Below are 22727 nucleotides of genomic sequence, written 5' to 3'. Positions count from 1 at the left end.
ATTGTTTTAGGGTACTTTTAAATCTTAGCTATTATGGTTATCAATTTCAATGATATCGTTGAATGAAGATTTGATTCAAAATTTTGGCAACGTACACGTTGAAAATATTAGGAACCAAATTGAAAAATACGTATGTTTCATTCATGTATATACCACGACATTTTTTTTTCCTTCGGATAAAAAATTATTTGATCATAATATCAATTTCCACATTTTATGCGGGATTTTTTTTAATTTAACTATTGCTTTTAAAATTTTGCTAATAAAATGGGTTTTATCTTTTTTTTTTAATTCAACATGTGAGGTAAATATTTAAACACTAGACTAAATGTATGTCTTTTAAGTAAACTATGTTGAAGTTGATGGTTTTTAAATTTTTTTAATTCATATTTCTTGTTTAATAAATTTCAAATCATTTATGAGATTATCAAGTAAAGTTTTGAAAGAGTGAAAATTTGCCATATTCTAAAAAAATTGAAAAATAAATAACGATACATATTTGATATAAAAGAAATTATACTTTTAAATAACTAATTCAAATAGGCGTGAACATGAGTCTGTCTCAACTATTTAAGATATCTATGTCAAAAACATGTCAGAATGTCTATAATAAATATCTATAAAAAAGAAGAAATAGAAAAAGGAAGAAAACAATCGAATTTTATAATTTGTCACAATGTTGGCAATAATGTTGCTATGTGGGCCCCTTCCATTCCAACCCATTTTCTTTTGCTTTTCATATCAGATTAGGATAATGAAAATGATATTTCATTATATTAAATGAATTAGAAATGAAGATAAAATTTAAACTTGTTCTCCATTAATCTCTTGATTTGGATCCTTCAATTCAACCCAACAAATAAATATCCATTAAGCTTGTTTATGTTTTGACTTTATCAGTTCAACGAAATATTGGTTCGAGTGAACTATTATTTAATCTCAAACGAAATAATTTGGAAAAAATTAGACCAGTTGAATTTATTAAACGCATCGAGTAACTTTACATGTCGTAGGAAAAGAGATTATTAAGATCCTAAGTATAATATTTTATGTCTCAAGGTCGATGAATCATACTTTGGAACCTGACTCGGACTCTAGCTTCAGTAATAGTTGAGTTGAGGTATCGATTAGAGTCGCTCTTAAATTCTCACCCACAACCACTGATCTCAAGCTTAGAACTTCGTGGTTGTATTTAATGACTGTTGAACGAGTTCCACACGTTAACGCTTATAATTAAATACAGAGATAAACTCTATTAGTAATTATGGATCGTTCATCCATCGATTTCTGTTAATCGAGTATATGAGCTCTTTTATTACTCTAGGCCGGTGTCATTTGCACTTCGAAAACCCAATATTTCCTTTATTTTTTCAATGATTAGATTTCATCCAAAAAAATATAGTTTATACAATGTATAAAATTATTTGAATAAAGCACAACATTTAAAAATATAAAGAAAAAAGAATAAAAAGAAAAAGTGTGAGGAATTAAAATATGATTTTTTTTAGTTCGATCGATGTAGGGGAAAAGATTCTGAATCTTTAATATTGATGATATATATTTTGAAGTGATCAAAAGAAACCAAAATTTTTTGTTCTTTTTTTTTTTTCTTTTTTCGACAAACAGAAATTTGTTTTTGGAGCGCATTAGAATCTAGAAATGAGAAGCGAATGTTTTGAGGCTGAGAGGAAAAATAGAATTGAAGATTATTTTCGTACGGAAATGGCTTACAAAATTATTGAAACGAATGTCGTTGGGATTCAACTGCATTTCTCTTCTCCATCAAGCGAGGGAAGAACGAAGAAATTTCTTTCTCCAAAAAACAAAAAGAAAAAAGTGATGGAAGCAGTTTTGGAATCCTCGCTGCCTTCAAAGCGTTTGTTAAAACGCCCCAATCAGTTTTGGAATCCTCGCTGCCTTCAAAGTGTTTGTTAAAATGCCCCAATCAGTTTCCTGGCTTCCCAGTTCTTCAATTCCTCTATTGAATTTCCCATTCGCTAAAATGTCGGCGCCTGCCCTTTCCGCCTTCCCATGTCAGCTTTCGTCCCACCTTATCCTTTACTGGATTCTCTCTCTCTCTCTCTCTCTCTTCAAGTGGGCCTGTCTTAAGATATAATATAATTTATTGCATCACTTTATCTTGTTAATATTTTATACAGGAAAATTTGCAGATCGAGATGCAGAAGGTGGATATAAATTTGGGGTTTCCATTGTTGACGTTTCCTCTTTGGGAGATATTAAAACAAAAGCAACCCAACAACTCTTCTTTCCCTTTTAAGAAGCTCTTCCGTCGCCTGCCTTCCCTCTCCACCTGAGCTTTCCGCTTGCTCATGGAAATCTCAGCTGATGATCGCCTTGATTTTGGGAAGATGGGCTATGGGTAAAGCCAGTTTTTTCATTGCCCCTTTTGCTTTTTCTTTCATTTGACCCTCTACTTGAAGGATTCTGAACTTGGATTTTTCGATGTGGTGTTCAGTTTCTAATTTGTGGGTTTTTATTAGATGCAAGCATTACCGCAGGAGATGTAAGATTAGAGCCCCCTGCTGCAACGAGATCTACCCCTGTCGCCATTGTCATAACGAAGCTACGGTCTGTTCTTGCCGTTGATTGATATCCTTGACTTTCTCGTAGTTACTGTTACATCGGAAACTTATATATTCTATTCTCTTTTGTTGATGCATTAGAGTGTGATGAGACCCTTTGAACGTCATGAACTAGATCGATTCGACGTTAAACAAGTATGATTTTCTATCTTCATCTCATTCCTTCCACTGAGTTTTTACTCTTGTATGTAAAAGTATTCAATTGCAGTCGATTTGATATCTTTTCCCAAACCTGAATCAGGTCGTCTGTGCGGTTTGTGACACGGAGCAGCCAGTATGTAAATATTATTTCTGTCATATCATAGCATTTTGAGTTTTGATCTTCTATAATTAATTAAGACTACTTGCCTCCACACCATACCCGTAAGTAGGACGGACATGATGTGGTTTATTTGCAGTGGTCTACTTATTTTAGATTTAAGAAATAAGTAGATTCTAATAATCTTTTTAATCCACTAAGAATAAGCCATGTCAGTAAGAGTGCTTACGGGTGCGGAGGCCAAATTTTTATTTTTTTTCATATTTTACGACTCTTGGTTTTTTATTACTATTTACCACTGTTTGCAGGTTGCTCGAGTTTGTACGAATTGTGGTGTCAATATGGGGGAGTACTTCTGTGAAATATGCAAATTCTACGACGATGATGTAAATATTATGATTTTTGTTTCTTTTTTTTTATTAGCTATGTGTTTACTTGGAAGTAACAAAGTAAGAATTGGTGCTTCTATGTTTGTTCATTGTCTGAAAGCCTGCTTTTCCTTCATGATTTCCATTCTTCTCTGCAGATTGATAAGGGGCAGTTCCATTGTGACGATTGCGGGATTTGTAGGTTAGTTTGGATTTTGGAAATCTTGTCAAATCTTCTAGTTTCTCCTTTTTGATCAGTTGAAGGGTTTATCAAATCAAGGCTTTTAAGTTGATCAATCTTGTGTAAACAGGGTTGGCGGACGAGAGAACTATTTTCATTGCAAGAAGTGTGGTAAATCTTCTTACCTTATGTTATGGCTTTTTATTTAGTATATCAGTAGATTTTCTTATAAAATGTAATTTCTTGTATGTAGATTGTTTATTGTTTTGCTAGTTAGTAGTATAAATTATGTTTCTTGATATTTTAACGTATGAACATCATATGTTGGTAATGGCTTCTTTTGAATGAGTTTTTCATTGATCATTCTTACATTTTTTCCACGGAAAGCTTAAAGCTATATTCTGAGAATAATACTTGAGCTAGATCCAGTAGTGGGTATTTATAATCTTAGCGTTTCTTTGAACTTGTTTGCCTGATTTTTCTTTTACGTCGACTTTGTGGAGCTTCTGACATAGGAACCTTAATTTGTTCGTGACACGACCTATCTCAAAACACCTACTAGTTCTAGAACAAGCTGCGCCGACTACAGACCCTGACTAGTTATGGAATTTATAGTCAAACTTCTTCTCAAAACTTTGACCAACAAGCTCTATATGAATTATTAGGAAAACACTTTTTAAATACATATAAAATATCTTCTTTCAAGCATAAAATAGGCTAAGAAAAGCTCGACATCAAACCTGTGCCCATATTCTTGTCTACTGGTGCAAAGTAATCTCAATACGCACAACAAATTTTGACTGTGGACTCTGTAGCGAGTTGGGTTCTGTGGTCGGCATGGCTCCTTCTAGGATTAGTATGTGTTTTTGGGTGGATCGTGTTAGTTCTACTGGTTAGACAAATATAATTAGTGATAATATGGCTGTATGGGATGAATAGGCTGTTCTCCTGGTTATGGATGAACTTCATTCTGTTTAATTCTCAGATTTACATACTTCTACCTGAAAATAAGTGTCGAATTTTATTTCCGTCTTTGATTATTGGGGTATACTATACGGGTTAGGGATTCTACTTTGACCTTAATCTCTTTAATTTTTCCTTCTACTTGGACAGGGTGGTTTCGCTAATTCAGTAAACCATCTATTAACTCTTTTTTTTCTTCTGTTTCCCAAGTATAAGAGGTCATAAAATGAAATGATTCTCATCATTTGTGCTAATCATGTTTCTTCTATCCTTTTTAAAGGGTCGTGTTACTCGGTTGGTTTGCGTGACAATCATTCATGTATCGAGAACTCTATGCAGCACCACTGTCCAATATGCTATGAGGTATTTTTCCAGCCTTCTCTCGTTTTGTCAAAAGTTCAAAACTGAATTGCTCTCTATAGATCCTCATACCTCCATGCTGTGTTTAACAGTACCTCTTCGACTCGCTGAAAGATGTTGCTGTTATGAAATGTGGACACACAATGCATCGGGAATGTTACTTTGAGATGATAAAGCGCGATAAGTAAGTCGGAACGCCCATCTTCGTTTCTTTAGTTTGAAAGCCGTAAGGGTACATGATATATGCATGGATATCTAATGAGAATTTGCATCCTAACCCAGATATTGTTGTCCGATATGCTCCAAGTCGGTTGTCGACATGTCAAAAACGTGGAAACGATTAGACGAGGAGGTAACAAAAGAAAATTCCAACCAATCAAGAGAAATCAAGCATGTTATATGAGTATACTGATGCGTAGACTATCCTTTGTTAAACATATTTTTACTTATAGTACTCTCTCTGCTTTTGTTGTTCAGATTGAAGCAACAGTCATGCCGGAGGAATATCGTAACAAAAAGGTCTCTGCCATAGTTTACAATCTTTATCCATTTTTCCTATTCTGCATTGCTTTAATTACATGAAGCTAGTTTCAGGGAAAGCATTCGAGACCTTGATAGTGAACAGATTCGTCTGACTCAATTCGATGTTTCTTGATCCAATCTCTCACTTACTCCTAATGCCTGTTTGTTTCGAACACTTAATTTTTTTCTATTGAAATACCGTGCACCGGAAAATTCTTGAACATCCCTCTGCTTTCGCTCTGCTACCATACACATTCCCTTGTACTCAGAACTTCTACAGCGTAAAATTTCCATCAAGATAGAAGAGGAAACTTATGGTCATGTTTTGCAGGTATGGATTTTGTGTAATGATTGCAACGACACGACCGAAGTGTACTTCCACATAATCGGGCAGAAATGCTGTCACTGCCAATCATACAACACCCGCGCCATTGCTCCACCGGTTCTCCCACAGTGATCGTGGATCACACGTCTCGAAAAGAGGCAGGATCTCAGAGGAGATGTGCTATGGGGGGTTTGGTTGGGCTTGTGTATTAGTTATATGATCTTCATTTCATTAATATGTGGATTCCAGAGGTAGATGGGAATTCAGCTGTGGAATCTTTGGGGAAACTGTTACTTCAGGTTATTCTTCCTCAATTGGTGGAGTCTTAAAGAAGACCCAGGTAAGAAAAAATGCATGGGTGAGTGAATTTGTATGCATATATTTTACATATAAAATTACACCAACTTAAAGTGAATACCTTTATTTATTCTTCCTGGTTATAGAGATATATTGAAATTCAGACACAGTTGGTTCCTTCTCTCTCTGTTTGTTCTTCTGATTTTTGCTTACTTTCAGAGGTGGCACTGATTGTATCTGGCTCGTTTGGTATGTTCTTTTTTTCGATTCTTGTTTCTTAGTTTTTAATAGAATTGCATTTAGAGAGAATAAATTCAAACCATGGTGGTCGTCTCCTTAAATTTGACATTCTACGAGTTTTCTTAGCAACTAAATGTAGTAGGATCGGACGGGTGTTTCGTGCGATTAGTAGGAGTACACGTAAATTGGTCTAAGACACTCGATGATATCAAGAAAAGAAAAGAAGAAAAGGAAGTAGAATTATCTTTGGTAACTATTTTTTGTTTCTTTCTTGTTTTTTTTTTATGGCAACATGTTTGTTTCTCATCCTCTAAATTTTAAATTAAACAAAGTTATATAACATTTTAATTTTTTTTAATTAAATATTCAATCTAGTCATTGACTACCATTCTTATTTCTTACTAATGAATTTCTTAAAATTATTCTATCAATAAATTGTCGAAATAAACTAAATTTTTTTAGTGAGATACTTCGAACTTTTTTTATTTTATTTTAAAATCCTATTTTGGATTTTTTTATTTTGGTTTGTTGAATTTTGATCTAAAATGTGTTTTCAAGAATAGTCATTTTGGTCTCTAACTTTTGCCACATTTATTTTAGTCTCTAAAACATATGAAAATTAATCATTTTGATATTGATTATATTATTTGGCCACCCGAAATTTGAATGTATGTAGTTTGAATATATGTTTATGTTGTTGGATACATTTTCAAAGTTATGTTAATAATTTGTTAAAATAAAAATAAGGACTATAATAAATATTTTTTCATAGTTCGAGGGTAAATATAGACATATTGAAAGTTCAACGACAACAATGTAACACGCCTAAGAGTTTATGAACGAGACAAAAATGTAACACGTCTAAGAGTGTATAAACGAAATGAATATTTTTATTACAACATAAATTCAAATTAACTTTTGAGACGTCAGACAATGTATTTTAAATACGTTTTTTTCTTTTTTGAGTACAACATGTTGGGGAGGAGATTCAAATTCACAATCTGGTTGGAGGTATATGTCAATTATCATTTAGCTATATGTCAGATTACATGTAGAGAGGTGTCAAAATACTATTAAAAACCTATTTCTCGAAAAAAAAAAAAACTATTAAACACCTAGATTTTAAATATCGAAGAAAATGTTTCTATAACAAAATTGATAAAATATTAATGTCAATGGATAATTATGAAAATCATAAAAATAAAAAAATTCACAAATTATATTTAAATCGACAAACAAGCATTTCAACACTTTTAAATAAATTAAAAATTACAATTATTACTATCATGTCTATATTGGTGATACATATACATATATATGTATGTATGTATATGTATATATATATATTTTTGTCGAGTGATACTATAAAAATGTTGATGCACTCTTAATGTAATTGTTGAACCCATCAACTTATAAAAATATTGATATGTCAACAAAAATTTAGAGGGCGCTTGGTTGAGAATCTAAAAACAAGGGATTTAATGAAAAACATAAGTATTGTTTCGGACATGTGTTTAGCAGATTTAAAAATTGATTCTTATTTTTTAAAATTATTTAAGGTCTTTAGCTGTAAAAAAAGAATTCTAAATTGTATACCAATCCAGCGTTGGTATCTTCTAACAAAAACCAAATATTAAAAAAGAAAAAGAGGGCAAAATTGTGATGAGGTCGCATGGTACAAGCATGGGGTGGTTTGTACACAAGTAATTCCTACAAAACCCTGAAACCGATCAAATCGATTCTCTCTCTCTTTCTGGGTTTGAGTACAGTGGGCTTTCGTCGGCAGGCGAATTCCATTTCCCATTCTGAGAACCGCCGAAATGCAACTCCTCTCCACCGCTCGCAGGCTCTCCAATCTTCTTAAATCTCCTCCCATTTTTCTCCATTTCGATCCATTTCTTGTTCCCGATTTTCAACCGAATCACCCTCCTCGCGCTTCTTCTCATCAATGGCGCCCTCTCTCTGGTACTTCCTCTCCTTTTTCTACTCTTCAACGTCTCGTCTTACTTGTGTCGCTCCGTTCTTAAATCTCAATTCTAGGTTTTCTTGTTGTTTTGAGCTGTTTGGTTAGGGAATGAGAGGGGCGGGAGTTTGTAGTGTTTGCAATGCTGAAACTGAGATTTTAATTTCTAATGGAATGGAATGAACAGGGATTTGTTCACCAATGGATTATTCGGTTCCTGCGTGTTCCTCGATCGCCAGGGCGTCTTTTTCATCTGTGGCGATTGCTGCTGAGGATGCCACTACTGCAACAGGTTGTTGTTTTGCTATCCTCGACTCTATTGGGTTTGTATTTTTTTTTTGTTTTGTTTTGATATTTATTCCCGGACATTCTTTGATTTTGCTTTGTGCAGAGATTGCCAAGGAGATGTATGATAAGATGCTTGAATCTGTAGATGTTAAAAGAAGCATGCCCCCCAATGCTTGGATGTGGTCATTGATTGAAAATTGTAGAAATTACGATGACATTAAGCTTCTATTTGACCTTCTGAAAAGGCTGCGGATATTTGTTAGTTTCTTAGCTTGTACTCTTGCTATTATGTTTCCTTTTGAGGTCACATTTTTAGTTTGTCTATTTGGTTTTGGTTGCAGAGGCTATCAAATCTTCAGATTCATAATAATTATAATTCTCACCTTTGCCAAGAGGTCACCAAAGCGTGCGTTCGTGCAGGAGCCCTTCTATTTGGTATGCCATAAATATCCTTCATATGCTTGGTTGCGTGAATCTATTTCATAGTGCTGATGATCGGTACACACTTTGCTCTTTTTTGCCTTCTGCGGTTACCATTATATTCATGCTGAGCCCGAGTCTTAATATACATGTGTAGGAAAGAAGACCTTGTGGATCCATAATGTGTACGGATTGACGCCTAGTGTTGCATCTGCCCACCATTTACTGGTCTTAATAATATACCTAATGCTCTTAGATTTATTGCAGTGCCTTAAAAATTTACTGAAGTACTTGTTTTGTTTCCAATTCAGACATATGCTGAAGATCACAACGATGTTAAACTTATGGCTGAAATTGTGACACTTATAAGAAGGAATGAATTGCCACTACAACCTGGAACTGCAGATATCGTCTTCAGGTATGTAATCCTAATTTGTTCTTCCCATGACATTTACAACCAGATTCGACTGAGCTGGGTTACCTATAAATTGTCTTACAAAAATAATCTGTTATTGATATACTTACCTTGTGGGTATTGCATCTCTTTCAATAGAAAGGGGCAATGGGGTTACATATTTTTCTTTTCTGTAATCTGAAGCTTTGAATTCTGTCTGTCCTACATTGCTCATTATATGGTTGGAAGTCCTTGATTGAATTGATCCTTTGCAGGATATGTTATAATGTGAATGATTGGACGTTGCTTTCCAAGTACTTCAAAAAATTTTCCAAAGCTGGAGTAAAATTTCGTCGAACATCTTTTGACACATTGATGAGATTTGCTTCTAAAATAGGTAGCTACTTTATTTTTTGTTTCTTAATGAATGAATCAATCTTATTCATTGTTTTTGGTTGACTGCATACTTTTAAACATTGGTATTATTAAAATTATTTTGATTTTTAGCTATTTGTTGAAGATGAACTGTCTGATATTTCCTTCGTATGCCGCTTTGCTATAGTGTACTTTTAGTCTTTAGTCTGTTTAGAGGCAGGAAATATTTACCATCTAATAAAGTTGCCAACAGAGGCTTTCTTTACTTAGCTGTGGTGAAAATTTGTTTCAATTGTAATTATTTTTTTCTTTTTTATATCAGAAACAACCATTTTATTGAATGGATGGAATTACAAAAGGTGGAAAGAAATCCAGAAATCCAAGCCATGGAAGTTATAAAAAGGTGTTCAAATTGGCACAAAGACAAAATAAAATATTAGCGTTGATAGGAGTATAACATTTTCACCCAGAGACACTATTAAAAAGAAAGTTGTCGAAAAAACTCTAATAGGATTTGAGCTGCCTGTTGAAGATTGTGTCATTTATTTCTAGCTAAATTCCCCCAGTGAAAGATCAATCGTAACCCTTTTACCTCTAATCTATTTCAGAGATGATTGTTTCTGAATGAGTAGTAAGGTGTACCACCTGTTTTTTTTCTTCTCAAGGTTCATTTATATATTCAATATCCACCGAGGAAAATGAGGAACAGTGTTGCATCTGTGCATCCTTTATTATTATTGTATCAAATAAGGTGCCTTGCATGGGTTTACAATTTAAATTGTATATGGATTCATCATTCCTTCTTCCCCTGCCCATATATTTTCATAATATTCTGACTAACTTTTCCTAGTACTTAGGACACTCTTTCTCACTGTACTGAATAGTTGCTTATTGAGCTCCAAAACTTCCTATGCATAGGAGACGTTGATTGTCTATGGAAATTTGATAGGATGAGATTGGAAACAACAAATCAACATACTCTTGGAAGTGCAATTTCATGTGCTAAGGTAATGAAACTCATAGCATCTGTGAATTTGTTACATTCCATTGCAAAATTAATGCAAATCATGTGGTTTTAGTTTTCCAATGCCTTAAAGAAACCATAGGTTTCCAAAACTCCAACTACTTGGTGGAAAACTATCGTGTTTAGCCAACCAAATTTACTATCACCAGCTTGCCACTACTGTTGCTCGAATGTAATGCGAATCAATGATTGCAGTCGTCTATCATTTTTTTGTCTGACAATTTGGCTAAAATAGCCAGCTCTGGGTGGTAAATTTTGATGCTCGACGAACAAAATTTTCATTTCTTTATTATTTCTTTTGGGCCTTCATTATTTTATTGCGACACTACCTTATTGGGATTGCAAGATCTTGGGCTTTTGTTACTTACATGATCTTGTAATACTAATTTTCATCAAACCAGTCGATGAAGACTAACCCTGATTTTGAGCTGGTTTTACGTTTCGAGTTGTAAGATTGTTTTGATTACGATGGCTGGCTCCAGCTAATCTAGACTGGGCATTGTGTATTACTTAATTATGCAGGCTTGATCTTATTTTTGTGTACCTTTAGGGTTTTCTATTAGAGCGTAAACCTGAGGAAGCTGCTGCCATCATTCAAAAAGTATATAAGGTAATTGTTGATCTCAACATTCTCACCCTAATGAACAGTCATGATCATATTTATTTGCCGTGCTCTTTTTTTTTTTTTTTTTTTTTTTTATAACCGGGAGTCGGAGCTTTACTCCCCTATACCGAGGGGTTTGAATCCCATAATTTCTTTACATAACCGATATGGTTTGAGAATCTAAAAAATATATCTTATAAAGTTTGAGATGTGTGGGATTTATCATTGATATTCTTGCTTGATATTTGTTCTACTCGATTAAACATTGACCATAGCCACAATGTTTTTTGTTTCTTGTTTTATAAACAAAATCCAAACATGTTTGGTACCACTTTTATTGTAAAATTGAAAAATTAAAATAAGTTCCGATAATGTTTTTTGGTTTTTTTGTGAAGGAAATCAAAATTTGTTTAATAACAACTATATTATAATTATTTTTTATAGGTATTGGTATAATGTTTAAACTATCATTATATTTATAAAATAAGAGAGAAAGATAGGTTAGAGTGTGGGAAAGAAAATTATATATAGAGAAATTTTACCAAGTGAGAAATTTTAGAGAGAAGCAGAAGAGAAATTTGAAATTTTAGTGAGAAAAGTTGAAGTATCAAGAAGAAAAAGTGAGACTAAAGTTTACATTGAGGAACAGAAAATTATTTTTTAAAACTTGGATACTTTTTGTTTTTAAAACGTACTTTCAATTTAAAAAATATTATTCAGAATTTAAAAACTGAAAAGGTTATTAGCAAAACCTTGTTATTTTGAAAACTAAACACGAAATACAGCACCTAAGGTCACGTTTGATTATCGTTTTGTTTTTAAAATTTAAGTCTAGTAGCACTACTACTTTGTGTTTCATTGTTTTGTTATGTACTAAAAAATAAATAAAAGAAAAAAAAGAAAATCTAAGCCAGATTTTCAAAATTAAAAGGTTAAAATATCATTTTGGTTATTGAACTTTCATTTTTGGTTCATTTGGGTCTCTATATTTTTAACTTCAGTTTATTTAGTCTGTAGTTTTAAAATGTTTATTTTGGTTATTGTACTATCAAAATATTGGAAGTACAAGTATTAAAATGAACATTTTGGAAGTATATGGACCAAAATGAACAAAAGTAGAGGACCAAGATAGTATTTTACTAAACTAAAAAAGTAATTTTAAAAAATTTGTTTTTGTTTTTGAAATTTGCCGAGGATTCAAATAGGAAGGTGAAAGAATTCTTTGTGAGAAAAGTATAACTTTTAAAACAACAAAATTGTTATATAGTGACCTAAACCCTTTGTTTTAAGCCTTTATTTTATTCGCTTGTGTATGTGTCCCATATATTTTTTTATAGTACAGAATTTCCATTAGAATGTCAATTTTGAGTCTGCATCGGGTTTGATTAATTGTTGACACTATTGATAAAATATCAAAACATAAACAGATTATATACAACATGTAATTTTGAGTTAAGAGTTAAACATGTGAGGTGGTGATTGAAATGTTCAATTTTTTTCTGACAGTTGGGCTATGTTAAGGCGGCGGACAAAATGAATACTTGAGTATTAAACATTTCATAGCTCATTCCGTTTCTTTATTGGCAGGCCTTTCCAAATTCAAAGTCAGACTTCATGGTTGAGATTGAAAATCTGGTCAATGAGTGGCCTGTGCAAGTTAGTAAGCACCAAAAAGAAGCTCACAAAGAGGTCTAATATCTTACATTATTTATTCATCTCTTTCATCATTCATGAGAAATAAGTTAAACATTTATCTCCTGTTTCATTTCCCAGGAATTTGATGCAGATCTTAAATCTTATATTACTACATTGCTCGGTAGTTTACAAAATGCTGGATTAGAGGTGGACGTAAAGGCAAAAAACTAAATCAGTAGAAGAAGTGCCTTGATTTCAGATGAAATTTCAGCACGATTCGAAAATGTGCTTTTGTAATCAACATATAGTCATGAGCTGAATCCAATTGGGAAGTTGAACCGAGTTTTTTCATTACCAAGACATCGAGATGCTGTGGTTCAAGAGACTCGAGACAATGCCAAGGATAGCAAAGGATGGTCTTTACTTCTCTTTTGAGTTGGCAAACACCATCGAACAAAATTGCTGTTAGTTCTTTGTCCATTTTTTCGACTAGCACATTGGAAACCACAAGAAGATCATGCACCACCTGAATTTTTACAACTGCACAAACTCTAATCACCAATGGTGTGACTTAACAAACTATCTCCCCTTCCCCAACCATATAAAAGGAAATGAAAAAATTGTTCTTGATATAAAGCTTAATCAAATGAGTCCCAACCATTGTTTTGGAAGCAAGATTTTCTTCCTTTTTTCCTTCATCCTTGAATCAACAGCAAGACATATGGTCTTACCAACTGAAGTTGGCTTCACTGCACATTTGATTCACCGCGACTCGCCTTTATCACCATTTTACAATCATTCCATAACAGACACTGCACGGATCGAGGCAACCGTTCACCGTTCTCGGTCCCGGCTCAATTACCTGTACAATCACAAAATGTTTTCAACAGATGCATTAGACAGTGGTGTCTCACTCTCGCCCACATTGGTTCATGAAGGTGGTGAGTACCTCATGAGTTTCTTCATTGGAAATCCTCCAAGTAGAGTGGTGGGGTTTGCAGACACATCAAATGGTCTCATTTGGGTGCAATGCTCAGATTGTAGAAGCCATTGTGAGGCAGAAAAAGGCCACACCAAGTTCAGCTCCTCCAAATCCTCCACCTATGAGAAGGAGCCATGTGGCTCTAACTTCTGCAATTCCTTGACAGGCTTCCAAACCTGCAATTCTTCTGACAAATGGTGCAAATACAAATTGGAGTATGAAGATAATTCAGTCACAACTGGGATTCTTTCATCTGATAGTTTCAGTTTTGATACCTCAGATGGGAAACTTGTGGATGTTGGCTATTTGAACTTTGGCTGTTCAGATGCTCCTTTAGCAGGAGGGTTGCAGAGTTACATGGGCAGTGTGGGCTTGAACCAGACACCCCTCTCACTAATCTCTCAACTGGGTGTCAAGAAATTCTCCTACTGTTTGGTCCCATTCAATTTGGGATCAGCAAGTAAAATGTATTTTGGATCACTGCCTGTGACTTCTGGGGGCCAAACTCCTCTGTTGTATCCCAATTTAGATGCCTATTATGTGAAGGTTGTGGGAGTCAGCCTTGGCAAAGATGAGCTGTATTTGGATGGAGTTTCTGATGTGTTTGATGTAGGGGATGGATGGATCGTAGATTCAGGAATGACATACTCGAGCCTCGAAACAGATGCATTTGATGGTTTGATAGATAAGTTGGTTGCATTTCCAGGTTTACCAAAGAGAAAAGATGACCCTAGAAACAGATTTGAAGTGTGCTTTGCAGGAAATGGAGATGATTTGGAGTCATTACCAGTCGTTACAGTTCATTTTGATGGTGCAGATTTAGTTCTTAGTTTAGAAAGTACCTTTGTGAAGATGGAGGATGATGGAGTTGTGTGCCTTGCCCTTCTGCGCTCTGGATCTCCAATTTCTGTGTTGGGGAACTTTCAGCTGCAAAACTACTATGTTGGGTATGACCTTGAAGCTCAACTTATTTCCTTTGCTCCTGTTGACTGTGCTGAATCCTAACCATCAGATATATATACACACACACACATATATTATAGAGTTTCTTCTCATGTGGCTTTGAGGAATCTTTTTGCAACAATTTATGACCAAATTTAATTTGGTTGGATGTTTCATCAACCCTCTTTGTTCAAAAAATATTCCATTCCTAAACAGACAAGCTTTGCCAAAAATGAGATAAAGAAAATTCAATGGGTCAGGATTTGAGTCCACCATTACTAATTTAATTTCACCTAGTGACTTATATGTGTTTGGGTCAGCTCTCAATGTCTAATAAGAGACCCATAACAAATTTGTAAAAGTCTATAGGTTTATATCCTATTTTGGTTTCGGGATTTTTAGTTTTGGTTTATTTTGGTCATTGTACTTTCAAAATGTTCATTTTTGGTTCATGTATTTTTCAAAATGGACTAATTTGATCAATATGAGCACAACTCATTTGTTGTACTAAAAAATTATTAATTTGGTCTCTATATTAGCAAAATTTCAGCAAAAGAAATTGTTTAATGCAAATTTATTATCACAATTTTTAAAATTTATTGAATGGATATTTTGAAAATAGAAATAATATCCGGAAAGGTTGAAGCCGACCAAGATGGAAAATAGAAATGATAACAACTATAATCAGAACATTGATCTCAGAAACAGAACAGTTTCCATCAAAATAAACCAGTGGAGAGAGAGAAAGAGAGAGAGAGAGATTTGTTGCCAAATATATAATATTATATATGTAGAACCAGAAGATGAACCCAACTTGAACCTGATCAATATTGATCAATAACATTGATTTTAAGCAAAATCCAAATATATATATATATGACCATTGTATTGTATTCTTTCACTTTCTAAGCTGTTTTTTTGTGTAGAAGTATTGAAGATCCCCTCGGAGTAAATAAAAATGGAAGAATCTCGTGAAAATGGAATTTATTACTTGTTTAAGCTCAGGATATCGTTTTTAATCTTCTCTATGGCATTCTCAATGTAACCGTGTACAGAAGCCGTGATTGTCAAACTTAAATTTCCATGGCTGACTGCAACATTTGCTGCAAGAACTTCAGCCTGGTTTCTTTCAAACGCCATTAAAATCTGTGTCACCATACCTCGTCGAACAGAAGCAAGAATCCCAAACAACACGATGTTGCCGGAGGCCGAGACGATAACGCCGCCTCCGCCGGATGAATCCGAGTTCGTACTCGGCGGAATCATCGTCGCGATCACCGATTCCGATGGCAATTTCTTCTTCATTTCCAGCCTCATCAACTGCTTCTCCAGAAAATCGATGAACTGGATCGTTTCGGAAACAATATTCTCCCTCGTGGCCTGATCAATTCCAGCACCAAAACCGGATTAACTAAAATCGCGAACTCAAAATGTAGCAAAATTTAGCGGATCAGAACATCGAGCACCGAATCAAACATTCAACTAACCTTGGGAGAGAGATTGGGGACGAGAGATTGAAGAACATCGAAACTCTGGTTCATCTCCTTCCTCTTCGCTCTCCCTTTCTGTAGACCTCCGCCGGCCTCCAGATCGGCTCTGCGACGCTTTCTCGAGGTGGAAGCCTTGTTGTGATCGGCGGCTTCAGATTCACGGACCGGCAAAATCTGCGTCAAAAGTGGAATGACAGAGTCGGTGCAGGCCTCCATTAGTAGAAGAAGAAGTAGAAGGTTGCAAATCTCCGCGGCGCCGTCTTGTTGGTGTTCATTATTCTGCCATTGATGAGGGTTTTTATGGAGCAATGAAAACAGTTGCAGAATGTGCGTGAGAGAGAGAGAGAGAGAGAGAGATTGGTCTGAAGTGGAAGAAATTTGCAGTTAGAATAATTGTGTGTGCAGTACAGAGCGCAGAGAAGAGTCCATACGATGGAAAATTCCAACTCCCGATTTTACTGTTTTGATTCTCTCTCTCTCTCTCTCTCTCTCTCTCTTCTGCTGTTGATTGTACTTTTCTTTTTCTGTTTCCATTCTCGCCGTCCGATTCGATCAACCATTTGTGATTTGATCACAAATTAGTGGTGCTGATTTCATCTTTCAACCCAGTTCATATGAGTTGAAATGTGTAAATAGTGTTACTTGGGTTCTTTTACCACTTGATTGAACCGTTCATTGGTCGGTTTCACCCTAAAACCGATCATTTTTCAAAATTGACATATATTCTTTCTTGATTGACTTGTTATTTCGATCATGATTGTACACTCCTGCGGGTTAATTTTAGTTTTAGTACTTTCAAAACGTCTATTTTGATTTGAACAATTTCTTTTCATTTTTATCTCATTTATTCCGATCATAATTTTAGTTTAACACTTCACTCACTGAAATTTCTTGAAATGTATCCATAAATTTGTATAAAAAAATTGGAATTTTTCCCTTCTCTGCACTTTGTTTTCGTTCATTTTTTTTTCATTTAAAATAGAAAACATAAACTCATAAATTTCCATATTTTTATTTGTTTCCTCCATGATTTCAACGACTCACCAACAATTTCAGCAACTTTTCAACACGACTAAGTCAACATTCTTGCATTCTTTAGCATTCGATTCAGAGGGTATGATTCTATTTTGGAGCTATGATTTCAACTTCATTTAAGATATGTTGTGTTATATTGAATATTAATATACTGCCATATATATTATATGGTAATATCTGCTATATTATTAGTGTAATGTAAAAAGATAACAAAGCCCTCCAAATAAAAATATGAAATATGAGGCATATATTTGCTAATGTAATAGTTAGTAATTTAATTTTGGGTAGGAAAAATAAATATTGGGTATATTGTGACGTGATGGTAAGAAGTTTGATATTGGCATGGAAAATATATATTGGGTATATATTTTGCTACACGAACAACAACTATTAAACAACAACAAAGGTTCGTTTATGCATGTCAATAATCGATATATATTTATACATAATTCAATCAATGTTTAGAGAAAAAGAAAAAGTTAAGAAAAAGAACTATCACGTGAAATGTATATATGATGAGGAAATGGAACAAAAATCATAGGAAAAATGTAAAAATAATTGGTGGAAAGAATTTACTTATATTTTTTTAAGTGCAGGTTGCTGTGAAGTAGAAAATGGAGTACATGTTGACAAAGAAGTTGAATGAGTGTCGTGAATAATACAGAACTGTGTATTTAAGGTTCTGTTTGTTAATATTCTCATTTATTGTTTCCTTTTTTTTTAACACACAAAATAACTGCATTTGTAACTATTTTTATTTATTGAAAAAATAAAGGAAACTTGATTATGTTGGAAATGAAAATAAGAAGCAATATTTTTTTCCCCAAAATTTCTATACAATTTTAGGAATATTTCTCGAAAAACAACATACATCAATATTATCCAACGGGCTTTTATGCGTTTTACCCATAAAAATATTTTTATAGAGGGCCCAGAGCCCATTTATTTGGGCCTCTTTTGCAGGTCCACAACAGCCAACACAACTAGCGACATAAATACCACGGCTCCAGCAAGAGAGAGGACGGTAGAAACTGCCACGTGCTTGCAAAACCTACCAAATATATCGCACACTTTGTTCCACATCACGTGCGAGTTGCCGTGGTAGCCGATCATTCCGATAGCCATGGCAGCCCCGCCACCGGAGGAGAGTAGCGCCACCATCACGGTGTCGAGAACGATGAGCAATAAGATTGACGTATTACTCTGATTCTTATTTGTCAATGTTAACAATAGTGATAACAATCCATATGAACTTGTTATTATATCTACCGCAAAAAAGATACCTTAAAGAAAAAAAAAAGCACTTTAGTGTTTAATAATTATGGTTAAATTATAGTGTACTAAACTTATAAGAAATATTTAAAAGAGATCTTACCATTTGAAAAATAAAATAAAATATCATATTCGACCTAATTAAACTATTCTCTGAAATTAATTTGAGTTGAATTAATACTAATTTAAAATCTATCAATTTAGAGAATATTTCTTTTTATTTATTTTAAAATATATCCATTCTTCTACAACTTTTTTTTTAAACTAAATGGTTCCTATTCTTCATTATTGATTTTTTTTTATATAAATAAGATATCATATTGAATTGACTTTACTATACTTTTTAATATCTTTCACAATTTAGCAATAAAAAATCAAAATAATTGGAACCAACTTAACCCAGTAAATATGGTTTGGTTCAATTAAATCAAATTTATCGTTTAACAAAGTTATTTGGAAGAATTAAAAATATCTTAATCATAGTGGTGGGAGTTCGTGAGTATTAATTATTAGAACTAGAAACTAACTCTTTTTTTTTTTTTTTTTTTTGATAATAACTACGAACCAACTTATTTGTGAGTACTAAAAAAAAGGTAATAGCCATTGGTCCACCTAGCTTTAGCCACGACGCTTTTTCATTGAAAAATACTTTTGATAATTATTTTTGTTTCTTAAAAAGTTATTTAATGTCGACTTTTCATAATTTTGGATAGATGTATAATATATATATCCACCGCAAACTTTTTTTCCTCTGAGTAGAACATATTGAGAAGGAGATTCAAACGCACAACCTCGTGTATGCCAATTACCGTTGAACTATGCTTGCTTTGGCAAACTACAAACTTTCATGGTAGCCGATTAAAACATATATATATTTTTTTAAAAAAAAAAATTTTTGAATTCTCACCTCCATATGTTAAACTAATATGTAAAAAATGATAAAATAATATTTTTAGAATTAAAAGACTTAGGTATTGACGGAAAAATTTCTAATACTACTAGAGTATCATTCTCCCTTTCATTTACTATTTGCCACATTAAAATTTATATAAATAATGTGGGATCTATTTTTTTATATTTGTCGTGTAAATGAAACGGAGTATGATACTCCCGTAGTACTAGATGTTTTCTTGATACGCATTGTGCTACTGTTCGTCACGTAGCTCGCCTTCTCCATTTTCTCTCTTTTAAGTACCTTATCTGTAGATTTTTATCCCTTTTTTTTCCAATTCTTTTAATTCTGTACAACGCAAATGGTTTCCATTTCACAAAATCACAAATACCTCTCCATGGTTCATTTATCTTTTTATTTTCTTAATTTACTGCATTTTTTTATCTAAATTTGTTGCATCTCTCTCTTTTCTGTTTATTAATATCAGTTTGTTGCTTTGGACCTCCAAATTTAATTGAAGATAAAAAGCAACAAATCTTTTCGAGAGGTATTTGTGATTTTGTAAACTAATTGGATACAATAATTTAAGTTTGCAGTAAATTTGAAAAAATTAAAAGTGGAGATGAGGGATGTCAAGAGAAAGACGGTAAGAGGTGACCAATCGGTACTTAAGTTTTTTCAATAATTTTATTATTTAATCAGAAACATGAACGTTATCAAACAATCTTTAAAGAAAACGGTATAAGTAAACACAATCTTAAAAGTTGGAAGGAAGAGATAAAAGAGACTTACACGAAAGCGGACAAGTAGTGCCACTTGGCAGAAACAACAAGGTCCAAAGCAGGAATCACCTTGGTCTGTTTGTCCAGTCCCACAACAATGGCTGCCACAAAACTCAACACAAATCCCAAAACCCTAAGAACCACTTCTAACTTCACACCACCACTCATAATTAATTACTATTGATTCTCTCTTCTAATTTCTCTCTCACTACACCCACCACTCAAAACCCTCTTCCCCCATTGTGTTATATATACACACACTCTTATGTAGTGTTTGGATGGTGGGAAAGTGTGGAAGAGAAAGTGTGGGAAAGTGAGAGAGAGAGATTTAAGAGGTGGAGGGTGGGGCAAGTGAGGGTTATGGTGGATTAATTAGAGGAGTAATGAGAAAGAAGGTGTAATATGAGTGTCATTAATTAGTTTGGATTTGTTTCATATACAAATATTAAAGTGGGCTAGAGAGCTAACTTTTCTAACTTATTAATTAAGTGGGGTTTTCTTTTAACCTAACTATAGAATGACAAAGTTCTCAAAACGTCAAAAGTGGTTGATCCAAGCGAAATCAAGATAAGTTAGTGAAATCAGGTTATTAAATTTCTGTCGACACGTCAACGTTTTTAGCGATATTTTTTATGTTCATGGTTTTGACAACGACATGAGAGGTGACTCGAGCTTCAGATCAATGTCTTCAAAAGCAAGGAGTAAGCCTCCATGGTTCAACGAGAACACCAAAAGAATTGAATTCAACTCCACTTAAGATAGTCAAAGTATTGGTTCCCCATAGTTTTTATTTGATCTATGATGCATGATGATGTAAAATGTTTATTAGTTATATTTTTTTTATTTTTGTTGATATTTTCATCAACATTTTCATAAATTAAGTATTTCGTTCGATATCTACTTTTAAAATATTGTTGCGAATTAAGTCTAAGTTTAAGGTAGCATCGTTGGCCACTGAAGAGAGATTTTGGGTAGGTAATTTATTATTTATTCAGAAAGATGATGTAATTTACCCATTAACTTTTTTAGAAAAGTTATTTTGGATAAATGGTTTTTTCCTTTACATTTTGACTCTATTAAATATGATTAAGTAGGAAATAAAAGCGAACAACTAATACGTTTCACTTATCGAACAAGATTCTATGGTCGGTCCGAAATAGCCTGCATAAACTTGTCTTGGAAAGATAAAATAGTTTGTTTGGGGCAATTCATTTCAAACTTTTATAATTGTTGTATTGTGTGCAAAATATTTTTCCTTTTTCCATGCTCGTGCATTAATTTGTTGTCCAATGCTTTTTTACCACACAAGTCTTTCTACACGTTTATTTTACCTTTGATTCTGACTTTCACTGTAAATTTTGAATTTCATCAAATTGAATGATAATTTTACATCATTTTCTCTTAGTTCAACTTTAATTTTATTTAGCCACTAATTTTAGCAAAAGGTAAGGTAAAAATCTCCCAAAATTTACTAGTTCCAACCAAAACCAAGCATTTAGCATGAAATCAAGTCTAGTTAATACATGAGATCGACCATCAAACGAATCTCTCGTAAATTAATTACAAATTTCAATAAAAATCCCTAGTTCTATTGTTGTTTTTCTCCATAGTCGCATCGATTTCGTAATATACGCATGTTTTACCACTAATTGATTGCACAAGTGAAGAGGCTATATAATTTTTAACGATTCTTCCCAAAAAAACATAGGTTAAAGATGAGAATTTCGACACTTAAAAAAAACAAAAATTGCAACACTTACAAAGTTTGATAAAATTGAAAGTTTAGATAAGAATCGATGCACGTTGCCAAATAAGTTCAATTCAAGTTCATGCGTTTTTACGGATTTTCTTTTAAAGAAAACTAAAGTTGCTTTTGGTTGGTGATTAAAAAAAATATCTAAAATAAGGCTAAAAATGTGTTTTAAGTAGTTTTTAATATATGTTTTGGCAATAGATTTATCTCACTTTAATAAATTATTTAAAGGGTGGTTAGTAATATATTTATAAACTACCGGTAGTTACCGACTTAAATATTTATTTATATTTCAATCTAAGATCTTATTTATTAATATATATGTTTTAAATTTTATATAAATATTGTTATTTTACAATATTATATAATTTATAATATACTATGTTTTACATGTTTTAATTTTAAGGATTTTTTAACAAAAATGAAATGATTTTATAACCTGAAAAAATATATTTATCAAAATTCTTATTTTTTTACTTGTAATTATGTATTTTAAAGTTTCAATATAGTAAAGGTTGTTTTCAGAATTTCTACTCTTTGAATCCTAGAATCCAAAAAACATAATCTAAATTGCACACCAAACAGACTCTAGATGATCACTTAAAGAAAAAACTATAAAATTTTTTCGATCCACGTAAAAAATATCTAAAAGTATTTCGCTCAAATTTTGAATTAAGCAATAATTCTAGGACCTCTCCCGACCAATATATATCAAACAATCAAATTCTTTATCATTTATAATAGAGTTTGGCACTCCA

The 22727-nt window shown here is 33.2% G+C and overlaps 5 protein-coding genes across 5 annotated transcripts; 3 read left to right on the top strand and 2 right to left on the bottom strand.

The window, feature by feature from the left end:
• The first annotated feature begins 1893 nt into the window (after positions 1-1893).
• Positions 1894-6061, top strand: LOC111009472 (CHY-type/CTCHY-type/RING-type Zinc finger protein). The gene is made up of 13 exons (XM_022282559.2): positions 1894-2033; positions 2160-2380; positions 2502-2589; positions 2685-2738; positions 2845-2877; positions 3171-3248; positions 3389-3432; positions 3542-3582; positions 4655-4737; positions 4827-4918; positions 5017-5086; positions 5212-5253; positions 5588-6061. The coding sequence occupies exons 2-13, from the start codon at positions 2331-2333 to the stop codon at positions 5711-5713; spliced, it is 801 nt and encodes a 266-aa protein (XP_022138251.1). The 5' UTR covers positions 1894-2033; positions 2160-2330; the 3' UTR covers positions 5714-6061.
• A 1783-nt stretch (positions 6062-7844) lies between these two features.
• On the top strand, positions 7845-13492 carry LOC111009262 (adenylyl cyclase). Its single transcript, XM_022282299.2, has 11 exons — positions 7845-8083; positions 8269-8373; positions 8473-8627; positions 8711-8804; positions 8947-9017; positions 9101-9207; positions 9459-9580; positions 10477-10565; positions 11133-11192; positions 12774-12875; positions 12960-13492. Exons 1-11 carry the CDS (start codon positions 7939-7941, stop codon positions 13050-13052), a joined length of 1143 nt encoding a protein of 380 aa, XP_022137991.1. The 5' UTR covers positions 7845-7938; the 3' UTR covers positions 13053-13492.
• LOC111009261 (aspartic proteinase CDR1-like) lies at positions 13339-15396 on the top strand. The gene has a single exon (XM_022282298.2). The coding sequence runs from the start codon at positions 13339-13341 to the stop codon at positions 14806-14808; it is 1470 nt and encodes a 489-aa protein (XP_022137990.1). The 3' UTR covers positions 14809-15396.
• A 153-nt stretch (positions 15397-15549) lies between these two features.
• LOC111009370 (uncharacterized) lies at positions 15550-16823 on the bottom strand. The gene is made up of 2 exons (XM_022282430.2): positions 16233-16823; positions 15550-16125 (listed from the first exon to the last, which is right to left on the bottom strand). The coding sequence occupies exons 1-2, from the start codon at positions 16449-16451 to the stop codon at positions 15733-15735; spliced, it is 612 nt and encodes a 203-aa protein (XP_022138122.1). The 5' UTR covers positions 16452-16823; the 3' UTR covers positions 15550-15732.
• A 1180-nt stretch (positions 16824-18003) lies between these two features.
• Positions 18004-20593, bottom strand: LOC111009367 (CASP-like protein 1E1). The gene is made up of 2 exons (XM_088123688.1): positions 20224-20593; positions 18004-18549 (listed from the first exon to the last, which is right to left on the bottom strand). Exons 1-2 carry the CDS (start codon positions 20382-20384, stop codon positions 18213-18215), a joined length of 498 nt encoding a protein of 165 aa, XP_087979814.1. The 5' UTR covers positions 20385-20593; the 3' UTR covers positions 18004-18212.
• Positions 20594-22727: the final 2134 nt, after the last annotated feature.

This window comes from Momordica charantia (assembly GCF_013281855.1).
Source record: "Momordica charantia cultivar OHB3-1 chromosome 5 unlocalized genomic scaffold, Mcharantia_2.0 BLBB01000005.1, whole genome shotgun sequence".
Classification (NCBI taxonomy): domain Eukaryota; kingdom Viridiplantae; phylum Streptophyta; class Magnoliopsida; order Cucurbitales; family Cucurbitaceae; genus Momordica; species Momordica charantia.
This window is presented reverse-complemented; position numbering and strand designations above follow the sequence as displayed.

Bases quoted from the DNA above. Each gene is read 5' to 3' on its own strand.
- LOC111009261 (XM_022282298.2), top strand. From the start codon at position 13,339: ATGCACCACCTGAATTTTTACAACTGCACAAACTCTAATCACCAATGG.
- LOC111009262 (XM_022282299.2), top strand. From the start codon at position 7,939: ATGCAACTCCTCTCCACCGCTCGCAGGCTCTCCAATCTTCTTAAATCT. The intron at 8,374-8,472 runs GTTGTTGTTTTG...TGCTTTGTGCAG, and splicing joins GGATGCCACTACTGCAACAG to AGATTGCCAAGGAGATGTAT. The intron at 9,581-10,476 runs GTAGCTACTTTA...TCCTATGCATAG, and splicing joins GAGATTTGCTTCTAAAATAG to GAGACGTTGATTGTCTATGG.
- LOC111009367 (XM_088123688.1), bottom strand. From the start codon at position 20,384: ATGAGTGGTGGTGTGAAGTTAGAAGTGGTTCTTAGGGTTTTGGGATTT. The intron at 18,550-20,223 runs AGTCTCTTTTAT...TCTTTAAGGTAT, and splicing joins TACTTGTCCGCTTTCGTGTA to CTTTTTTGCGGTAGATATAA.
- LOC111009370 (XM_022282430.2), bottom strand. From the start codon at position 16,451: ATGGAGGCCTGCACCGACTCTGTCATTCCACTTTTGACGCAGATTTTG. The intron at 16,126-16,232 runs GTTAGTTGAATG...GGAATTGATCAG, and splicing joins TCCCCAATCTCTCTCCCAAG to GCCACGAGGGAGAATATTGT.
- LOC111009472 (XM_022282559.2), top strand. From the start codon at position 2,331: ATGGAAATCTCAGCTGATGATCGCCTTGATTTTGGGAAGATGGGCTAT. The intron at 4,919-5,016 runs GTAAGTCGGAAC...ATCCTAACCCAG, and splicing joins GAGATGATAAAGCGCGATAA to ATATTGTTGTCCGATATGCT. The intron at 5,087-5,211 runs GTAACAAAAGAA...TTTGTTGTTCAG, and splicing joins GGAAACGATTAGACGAGGAG to ATTGAAGCAACAGTCATGCC.